At 36.9% G+C, this 11,326-nt stretch overlaps 1 protein-coding gene across 1 annotated transcript in view; it reads left to right on the top strand.

Moving 5' to 3' along the window:
- Window positions 1–932: 932 nt before the first annotated feature.
- The window catches only part of DSCAM (DS cell adhesion molecule), a 416,982-nt gene continuing 406,588 nt past the window's right edge, over window positions 933–11,326 (top strand). The window contains exons 1-3 of the mRNA XM_009283090.1: window positions 933–999; window positions 1,798–2,115; window positions 6,766–6,912. Coding sequence (XP_009281365.1) covers window positions 933–999; window positions 1,798–2,115; window positions 6,766–6,912 — 532 coding nt within the window. The remainder of the gene's footprint in view (window positions 1,000–1,797; window positions 2,116–6,765; window positions 6,913–11,326) is intronic.

The following is an 11,326-nucleotide window of genomic DNA, read 5'->3' as shown; positions in this document are numbered from 1 at the left end:
AGAATAGCTTGTACAGCAGATGAACAATGCCAATTTTTTTTTTTCTTAGTTCTCTATTATGTTACCAACAATACTGTTCTCTGCTTCAAAGTATGACTATAATTAGAAATGTGATTATGTAAAAGTGGCACCATCTTATTCAGCCCTGCTTCTTCCTGTGCTTAGTCCTATTATGCCTATTTTTGTTTTCCAGATACCCAAGTTTCTCCTAAGGCTGTGCCAACTAGGAAGAATTTGTTTCTTGCAAAGGGCTTTATTTTGTACTAGCACCTGCCTCCTCTATATGCAGGGACTCATCAGCTCCAATGCTTGAATTTTCTTCTTTCTGAATCTCCAAGTGCCTTTCATCCTGCTCTGTGATGCCCATTTATCTGTTTGCCTCCTGCATGCCAGACATCTTTCCCTATTTCTTTAGGAGGGTCTCCATTACTTTTTTTCTTTCTAGGGATTCCCAGAGCCAGTTCCGCCCTCTTTTGAGGTACTCTCTCCTGATGGTCAATACCAAGATGATATTTAGAAGAGAATGTCTTCCCACCTTATATCTCCTCAAGATGTCAAAAGAGAGAAGGAAAAAATAGTCCATTTTGTGATCCAAGCTACCATAAGACTAAGTGGCAAAGGTAGACAAGGCACTTCATGACTTAGCTTTGGGATTGCAAGTTATTTCTGCAGGACGATAGCATCCTTCTTGTGCAAATGAAGGCTAACCTTGAAATCTGTCTTATCGATGCTCACTTGGGCCTGATGCACTACAGTCACCTTTTCAAAAACTTACTCCTTACCAGACTTGCTTTAGAAAATCATGTCAGAATCTACTGCATCCAAGATATAGTGAAATATGCAAGTTTCTGTTTTTGTGTCAAGCAAAACTGGCAAGTTTTTTTACAAATGAACAGTATATGCAAATGTACAGCAAAGTGGTGGTATTGGTAATGTCTCCTACCGTTTATTGGAAAACAAAAATCATGCCTTATGTGGATATGCTCTCAGACAGAGAGTGTTAGGAAGGTATTTTGGATGAAATGTTGTGGAACCTTTAAGCCACCTAGAGCCTTCAAGCCCTCTGGGTAATAGTTGACTTGGCAGAAGTGTTCAGATTAATCTTGTGCTCTGACTAATACCGACTTTTTTCAGTGTTACAGAATCTGCGGTTTAAGGTTGGGAGGGGGACTGTAGTCACATGGATGGCAAAACCAAGATTACCATAAGCATGCTTTGTACCTAGGTTTATAAGTCTTTGCTAGAACAACCTGGCCAAATTGTATAATGTATTTATTAAGTTGTATCTGTATTAAATATAGGTATGTATTATTATTAAGGAATTATGGGGATTTTTTTTATTGTTTACTCAGTTCTTTTTATTACTTTATAAATCATTTTGCTATGGAAAGACTGTAAACATAAATTTATAAATGCTAACAGAAACTGCCTGTGTTCCAGGCAGAAATTTATTTGCTAGAAATTTCATGGAAGTAGATTGCTGTTGGATTTTTGCTGGCCTTACAAAGAACTCTGCATCAGCGAATGCAAAAGTGATCAGATCTGTTTCAGTTTACACAACAAAGAAAGGGATTTCCCATTTTACTTTTAGATGCAAACCACTTAGTTTAATCTGGTGATATTTTCTTCTAAAATGAGAAACATTTTATTAGAGCTTGCATTAGGATCCAAATGTTTTGATTACCTTCCCTAGGCATTGTGTTTGATTTTTATGGCAAGTAACAGTCAAATTGTTTTATGTGTAGCTGAAATTTCCTAGGTTTTCAAGGTCTGTTCTTTTTCTTTTTTGTCTTGCAGTTTTCAGTGAAGATCTACATGCCAGTCTATATTTTGTCAATGCATCTCTGCAAGAGGTAGTGTTTGCTAGCACCACAGGGACATTGGTACCCTGTCCAGCAGCAGGGATCCCCCCTGTGACGCTCAGATGGTACCTAGCAACGGGCGAGGAGATCTACGATGTCCCAGGGATCCGCCACGTCCACCCCAATGGCACTCTCCAAATTTTCCCCTTCCCTCCTTCAAGCTTTAATAACTTAATCCATGATAACACTTACTATTGCACAGCTGAAAATCCTTCAGGGAAAATCAGAAGTCAGGATGTTCACATTAAGGCTGGTAAGTACAGTCTTTTATTGGGTTCAAATGGACTCGAGGAGGGAGGAAACTTCGGTGTTTCAGAGAAAGGGTAGCAGCAGCTGTGAATCAAAGGAGATCGAACAGAAGTGTAACCTCTGAACTCTTCACAATATTAAGTAAAATAGTGGATTCTTCCTTCTCCTCCCTGATTTGATTTATTTTGGTGGTGAAAAGTTAGTTTTCCAGAGATCATAATCAGCTGAGCTTCTGCACAAGTATAAGGAAAAATAAACTGATAATGAAATCATTAATCAGACCATGCTTACTCATTAAAGAGCTGTGAGAGAAAAAGATGCAGTCTCTGGATTTTGTATAGGGGCTGGAAGAAAAGCGGAATGCTTGCCTAATCACATCCCTTCTCATTTGCTTGTATTCAGTTGTGCTTTGTTTTGAGAGAAAAACTTGTCCTGTGTAACGATTCAGCAACTGATGTTGGTCCATAGGCAGCGCTTTCTGTTTAAGCTAAAAGATGCAAATGAGCATAATGGTTTTGAGTCTGTTTTCTATACTGACTGCGTGCAGACTGGGTCAGCCAGTGGAGAATTAGAGTGGGATCAAAATCAGGCCTTTTGTTACAACACATAAACACATGATTGCATAGTTTTTGAAGGTTTTGTCTACCCACTTCAGTTAATTAAAATGTTCAAACAAACAAACAAAAGCTAGTCTGGGAGTTGAACCTTGGCTAATGCAAATCCTCATAACCTCTTTGTTGTTGTTGGAGCTATGCGAGTCTTTTCTCAGAAGAGAAGTATCTTTCCTTTGGAGATATGCCTTCACAGGAGTTGTGTAGGGAAACCTGTGAACAGTTAAGAAGTAGATTTGTCTGTGACTCCTTTTAAATAAGAGAATGCATTCTCTTCTTCTTAACGATACATTAACATTCAGAGATCTGTAGTTTGTAAACAATTTGAAGGCAAGAATAAAAAACAGGTTTCCATGAAATTCATGTGTCTAATTAAATTTTTAGTCTAGAAAAGTGGGTTTTCTTGCACAAGAAGTGACTAGTAGAAGCAAATTCCCATGTTATGTATATGTGGAGTTTCTGTCATGGTCTATGCTGCTTCTGAAAATGTTTAGTTGTCCACAGATCAAAAAAGTTTGTAAACCAAAGATTCATAAGAATACATAGTAACCAACTTTTATGTTTGGAACTCGGTTCTGGTTTTTGTGCTTTAGGTTTTACTTTAATGGGTTTGTGGACAAGTTGTCTGGCAGAATTGTATTTAGAGAGAACATAATATTTTTTTGTCCTTTGTGGATTTGTTAATGTATCTCAATTTTGAGCATCTTTTGGGCAGCATTTTTTCCAGTATTAGTTTCCAATTTTTCTATTTCTTAGATAAACTAATGTGGTGATGTAGAGGAGGCTAAAACTTGCAACATTGCTAGCTAAGGCTCTGAACTGGTATTCATTTAGTTGTAAAAGCATATGATATGGATGACAGGATGCAGCTATGTCCATTGCTCAGCATTGACCCATTTATCCACGGAACCCCAAAAGCAGTCTTCCTCCTCTGCTTGAGAAATAAACCTCGCAAATGGAAGGAGAACCTGAAAAAAAGGCTTTGCAGTAGGTGGCTGTAGCTGCTTTACTCATAAGCTAACAACTCCTTTTGGCCAAGTCAGAAATGCCCCTTTTCCTTCCCTTTTTAGCCTTTTACACCTGATCCATTAATTTCTCCATATGATTCAATTTCTCAGTTAATCTGAGGTTTGGATAAAAAGTTAAACAAGTCCCCTTCCTTCATATGAGCTGATATTGTGTGTCAGAGCTGTTACTGTGCCTGATGACAGACAATAGCTATTAGTGAGTATCTTTTCCAAGGACTTGTGTAATCCCTCAATCATAGGAAAATAGAGTTTTTGTGAGAGTCTTCTGTGCACAGCAGTAAGTGTATTTTATGTTCAGATGATAAACCCTGTGTTGCTCAAATATGAAGTGATAAACTTCATTTGTTTGTGTGTTACTTTCAGTTACATTTCTGTTCACGTGAAATCTGTACACAGTTTCAGATTGGCCCGAATTAGCATGATTTTTGGGAGGCCTTTTCTAATCTCTTTTCTTCTCCATCTCCTCTTCCTCCCAGTGCCCTCCAACAGCAATAGGATTTCCTAGGAATACAGAAGCAATCAGTGGAGCATCCGATCATAGCATAGTCTAATATAGCTCTGCCCAGTCAGCTTGAAAAAGTCTGAAACTCATTTACCTGCTTCCCCAAGAATATGGGTAGCAGATATAAGGGTTCCAGCTCACAGATGACTGTAATTGTGGTTTTGCATGTAATTTTGCATATAATGCAACAGACACTCCCAACCCCCCAAAAAACATAACCCCCACACCTAGACACCCGAACCCAATCCTCTTCCAGGCCAGTCCCACATGGAAGTAAAGGTGCATATCTCCATTTCATCTTCAAGACTTCCTGTGCAATCACGGCAGGGAAGAATATATCTTTTTAGCAAAGGCTGAAATTCTCATATAAATGCATGACTCAGGGACTTGGGATTTAAAAAAAAATAAAAATCAGCAAGTCATTCATGGGAACTGGCAAGACTGATCTGGAAATAACTGAGGGGCCTCTGAAATCACAATAATGTAAACCTTTTAAGCAAGCAAATGGATAAACCTCTTTCCAGTTTTTGTGCCCCATATATGGTTTCTGTGTTTGTTTTTACTGAAATGATTAACTGGGCAGACTTTCAAAATGGCCAGCTGTTTTGAAAAAATGCAAATACCTTTAGCAGTGTGTTAGGATACTGCTGCTAAACAATACTTTTCTGTAAATGATGGTTGAAGCATGAGCATTAGGCAAAAGTCAGCCTCATTAAGATGATGTATGTCCCATTCCCTCCAATGTAGAACAAGATTAGGGGGCTGCTTCATTACAGGGCAGCCAGAGTTGTAAAGTCACTGCATTAAAGGTGCTTATAATATTGGTTCAGCAGTTATAACAGGCTTAAGAAACTTAACCTTTGATTAAAAATAAATTATTGACTTTTTTAAAAACAAGTGGTGTCTATCTTGTCATAAAGATGGATTTGTTGGGTTTTTTTTTTAATATTTAATTTATAATTAAATTTATTTACTTTTGGTTAGAGTTCCTAACTGTTACATTGCTACAGTCTTGTTTGGGATGGAGATCTTCAGTCTTCCTGTTTGCAGTGGTAGCACTGGACCTGAAAACTGGATGCTGTTTGCATTTGTGAAAACTACAGTTACATTTCAGTACTCTGCCTTTTTTTCTTGAAATACATTGTAAGTGGGACTGATATTTAGACATTCTAGTGCTCCTGGTGTATAGAAATACTTTTGTAAACTCTGCAAAGGATTTACTGACTCTTTAGTCTAGAATCAATGTGGTTAAATGTAATTGGTAGAGCTTGGTATATGTTTGTGGGCAGGATATGTAGGCAAGAAATGTCACTGTAATGTGGCAGTTCAGCATTGCTGACTTGGTTACACTGCTGCACTGGGGTTGTTCTTCCCAGTAACTTTTGCGCTCAGGCATATACATGCCTCAGACACACACGTCATTTTCCAATACATTCATCCCTATTTTCACTGAAACTCTTTGTCACTTCAAGATATATAACTTTGTTCGTGACCTCAAGATATATGACTATGTTGGCTGTGGCGATTTCTTTTTTTTGCACCTTGACCTTATGGTCCTGTGGAGAGTCTATGTTGTTGCTTGTCCTTCCTGTCTTACCCATTTACTTCTTGTAGTAGACAACATCTGTTTCATCTCTGCTCTGCCACCTTCTCCATTAACTGTTGCTCACAGGATTTTTCACCCCTCATTCTTCATTGAATCATTTCAGTGCCAGGATTTTCCTTCTTTCCATTCTCCTACCCAATGCAACTTCATCTCATCCCAGAAATATTAGTTTGGAGTGAAGGATTTCTCCAGTTGTTCTTTTTTCTCTTCGACCATTAAATTAATTCTTCCAGATGCTACACAAATCATATCCTGGATCTAAGTGCCCCCATGCTGGTTTTTAATACAACTCAATCATAGTTTCTGTTTTCTTACCATTAACCTATCTCTTTCAGCGCTGGTCAGTTGAATGTAGCTCCTACCTTACCTACTGTCATTTCTCTGTGTTTCTGAGACATCTTGCTTTTTCTCTGGCTGTCACCTCCATTGATTTTTCTCCTTCAGTTCTCACTTCTTCAAAATCCTAAATGACACAGACCTTCTCTTCTACCCTCTGGATGTCTAATTCACACACAATACTTGTATGTACTTTGTACCCTTTGATAGAGCAGAAAACAAATCTGTGATGGGAAACACGGCATGAGAAACTAGGCAAGTAACAGAAGATGTAACACCATTTACCCATATAAATATGCAGTTCTTACAAAAGTCTTTCTCCTTGCCCTCAGAATTAGGTAGGGGAAGAACACAGAAATATGGTGAAATGCAGATTTTGAGGACATGAAAAGATCTGGGAATGCTTTCATATTAATTTGCAATCAGCCTTGCAAAATTGTATCATTTACTGAGACAAAAGAATTCACAACCTGAGTAACTTTCTTGGGGGAACTTTGCTAAGGCTAACCAGGGAAGCGGATGGGATGTGTGATTACGACTTGTTTAACGAAACCTCTTCTTTTATCTTCAGTTTTACGGGAACCCTATACAGTCCGTGTGGAGGACCAGAAAGCCATGAGAGGCAATGTAGCAGTGTTCAAGTGCATTATCCCCTCCTCTGTGGAGGCATACATCACTGTTGTCTCATGGGAGAAAGACACAGTCTCGCTTGTCTCAGGTAGGCTGTTATGGCTTTCTTTTCCAATTGGCGATGGCAGCTGTGGTTCCTGTTTTGTTTTTTTTTTCCCCCAAAGGCCTGATGTTTACTTTGAGTCAATTATAGCTGAATGGTATGTCATCCTTCCGGTAATGTATTTCACATTAGCATTGCTGCATCCCTATGACTGTGTGTGACATGAAGGTTTTAGACAGCCCTGTTTTTTTCTAGCATGCTTGAGGGGAAAAATAACATGGTTTTTGTTTTATACCAGACATAAAACCAGCTTCCTGGTGCTGTGGTAATGGGTTCACGTTTTAACTTTGATAAGGGACTCCTACATGCCAAAGAAATTTGAGTGTCATAAAGCATGTGTTGGGTTGTAATTGTTTTTCAGTAGTAATGTTACTCATAGATTAGAAGAAATCCCAAGTCTAAATTTGTTCGGTTATATTTAAATGAGGTATGTAATCAATATTTATACTTTTCATAACATTTTAATCTCAGATATCTTCATAGGTAACACTGGAGGCTTAAGCACATGGTAAACTGTACTGTAAGCCAAACATATTGAAGTGAAACAATCTATTCTAAAACAGCTATATGCATTAATCTATTTACTGACAAAGTGAGGAAATGTGAGGGATTGTTTGGGAAGTACAGGGAATTCAGGCAAAGAATATCCAACATTTTAAAGCATAAACATTGTAAGAAATTCATGGGAGAAAGTATATGTGGGAAAAATATTTTCAGTATAGTACATATCTAAATTATATATTACAGACAGTGCAGCTGTTGTTACACATACAAATGATTTATGTGTGCAGAAATTTGAAATATATTGTTCCAGGGTAATGCAGAATGGAAAAAAATAGTTTGAGTTAAATGTTGCTGCAGAGTATATTTAAGAATGTGTTTGTGTTTATGATCTTACGTGTGGAAATGTTGTTGTACTTCTCCTCAGTATATTAAAAATATTTCCTTTCTGACAAATGTGTCATTGATGGAAATATCTATGTTTCTATATGACTCATATTGTAGATTTTATTTCTCTTTGTGTTTTATTGATTCCTTACATAAGCTTGTTCTATTTAAAAAAAAAAAAAAAATTCAAATAGCTTTTGAAGGATTTGGTAGATATTTAAGTACCATGTAATTCATGATTAGTTGTCCTATACTACTGGTGCACTGTTTAAGCTTGGTAAATCCACTTCCTTGTTATGCTCTTGGATTTTGATATGGCATATTATTTTTGTCATTGAGCAACTGAAACTGAGTGTGTTTCCACGACGAGGTCTGTAATATCTGAATTGTAGGACTCACCAACACTTCAGCCAATATAGTCAGGTCAGAGTTGTATTTAAATATGCAAATAAGCTTTCCATTATTCTGTATATAATGATACAGAAATATGCTTAAGATTATTTAAACTATGATTAAGATTATCTAATGCAACAGTGGATGGATGTGTTTACTTTGCCTTATCTTAAAATAGGCTACTACATGATGTACGTACATCTGTACGTGTGAGTATTGGCTGGAGGAAAAGAACGTGTATACCTGCATGGTTAACCACCTTAATAATTTTTTAAAGTTTATTAATTCTGTTTTATAAGAAAACGTGCATATTTTCTCTGTCAACATAGATTGCGTCCTCTCAATCTGATTTTTTTGACTTGAGCATTAGTACCTAGTACCTACGTGATATCTTTGAGTGGCTCAATCCTGCCCTTCACCCTGGAATCGGGAGTAGGGCACACAGGTCTCTGTAACCTCTTCTTTAGGGAAGAAAGTGTGGCATTTCTGCACACCATCATGGCTGCTATTTCAAGATAATTTCGTTCTGGTTAGTCTATATTGGTTTTAACCTCAAACTTTTAGGGGGTAAAAGTGTGTAATAACATTTAACTATATGGACCTAAATTTAATAATTTTTTTTTTCCCTAATGCAACTTCTGACTGTGGTTGACTAGGCTACAATCATTAAAAATCTATTACAAATTTCAACACTTAAAACGTGGTTTCTAATTATCTCACAATCCCTTAATTCAACAGTTAGAAATCTAAATGGAAATAAAACATAATTCATTAAAACTGATGCTATTAAAAATCTCAGTTTATCATATTGGATCACAGCACAGAAAAGATTTAGTTTCAGAGATGAAATCACAGGTTAGATTACAGGTCGATGCTATCTGTCATGCAAGGGCAGAAGTGAGGCAGGAAAACACTGCTCCAGTTTAACCACAATGATTGCAAGATTTGTTTGTTCACCATTCATACTCTTTAAGTACAGCTTAACAGTGAAAGTATTTAAAAACCAGAACCCACACGTGTTTCATAAAACAATTGCCTTGAGTTTTACCCATAATCAATTTTGCAATAATCTGGCCATGAACTCAAACGGTAGATATTGATCAGGCTTGTCTTCTTAGAATGCCAGTGCTGATGAATAGGATGCAAGACATAACATGACTATTGAGCTGTTTTCCACTAATGATCAATATTCTGAGGAAATGCATATGTTTGCTTATACAGCCACTGCTAGCTTGTTTTTTTTCTCTGTGCTAGACCAGATTCATTGGTATGCTTTTTATCTCACCATTTAATATTGGAAAGCATCAAGTTCTGACTTGTTTTGTTCTTGTTTCTTAATATAACTGATTTATTGGTTACTCATTAACATCAGCAAAAATGAGAGCCATTCTGAGGGGAAACCTCTACTGTGAAAGAGCAAGAATATAAAAAGATATGCACTCACAGAGTGATGATTACCATGGTTTGAGGTGGACAAAGTTTTTGTGGGAAAACTTGATAGTGTTTACTTGAAAAGAAAGAAAAAGAAAAGAGAAAAAGGAAGGGGGAGAGAGAGAGGAAAAAGATGAGATGAACATTCTCACTGAGATGATATATCTGTTTCAAATAGAAGACACAAGTAGCCCAGGAAGCTTACACCTTACAGGAGGGAATGGGAGACCCCCTGTGACAAGAAGCAGGGCAGATTTTCAATGGGGAAGCTCCATATGCAAGTGGTCCAACAGAGAACCTTTTTTTCTTTTCTGAAAGTCTTAAACCCCGATGCAATACTTCCAAGTACAATTTAGAGTAAATATTTCACATAACCGTCTATCTGTAGTCCCAGTCTGACTACTAGGATAGAGAGATCGGTAGATGAACCAGAATCTTTTATTTCAGCTGTTACTTACTGTTCTAGATATCAGTTCTCTTTTTACGTAAATTCAACATTTTAAAGAAAAAAGCAAAGTGGTTTTACTTTTATAATGTAAAAAAAAAAAGCTAGCTTTTTAGAAAGAGTGTTTAAGACGTGTATTCCTTGATTAAGACAGTGAGAAGTTTTTTTTTTTTTTTTTTTTTTTTTTTTTTTTTTTTTTTTTTTTTTTTTTTTTTTTTTTTTTTTTTTTTTTTTTTTTTTTTTTTTTTTTTTTTTTTTTTTTTTTTTTTTTTTTTTTTTTTTTTTTTTTTGCTCTTGCAACACTATACTATCCTGGACATATCTGCTTTTGCCTGTATACTTAGTTCTCAGAGAGCACAGTGATGTCCATAGTAATCAAAGTGTGTAATAAATATGGCTGGGCAAAAACATTTTCTGTTTTCTGGCTGTAATTTTATGTCATGCCTCCAGGTTATTGTAAAGTAATTGGGAGTTGAAACCTATGAAGACATATTGCTAGAGCGTTTCCAAGGAGTGTCCAGATATGTCAGACTCCCTGTTCAATAAAGGGGAAGGTGCCCACGTTTGGAGCCAGAAATAGTGAATGCTATGAAGTTTCCATGTGCAAGGACAGCTGTGGACGGAAAAGGTGTGCAAGTGCTTGTCTTTCTGTCAGGGGAACAGCTAAATAATTGGGGTTTTGCTCCTACACTTTGTCCTTCAATGTGACAGCAAATCTGAAGCCAAAAAGCTTTTTCAGGGTGTCCTCTAGGGGCCAAGGTAGCAGGAAAAAGATTTTTAAAGTGAGGCAAAAACAATTTGGATGAATCTATTCCGGGGGAAAATAGAAAACCCCAGCTTCCAACAACAAACACACAGAAATCTTTTCATCCATTTTTAATAATAATTGTTAGATGAAGTATTCAGCATCTCCACTAGATGCAGGTCTGTTACAAACTCTCATGATAGACAGCAGCAGACCTCTGCAGTTGTCAGTCTGCTACAACTGCATAAAGTGTATCTTATTTGCCTATCTAGTAACCTTCTAGTAAAAGCAATCAAACTTTCCAGTGGTGTGTGTCTTGCCTAACAATCTCTGAGATGTTGGCAAAATAAAAGGACGAATGGTAACTCTGAGAAGTCTTAAGGGGCTCATAAAGTGCAGGTTACTGCTGTACCAAGTTCTACAGCTGTAACTTCAGAATCTCTTTTCTGAAGATCCTTCTTTTCTGAAGAGTTGTATACTGTCAATTGACTTGAAAC

Source organism: Aptenodytes forsteri, unplaced genomic scaffold (genome assembly GCF_000699145.1).
Source record: "Aptenodytes forsteri isolate BGI_AS27 unplaced genomic scaffold, ASM69914v1 Scaffold2, whole genome shotgun sequence".
In the NCBI taxonomy this organism is placed as follows: domain Eukaryota; kingdom Metazoa; phylum Chordata; class Aves; order Sphenisciformes; family Spheniscidae; genus Aptenodytes; species Aptenodytes forsteri.
Note: the sequence above shows the minus strand (reverse complement) of the source record. Positions and strands in the feature narration are given on the sequence as shown.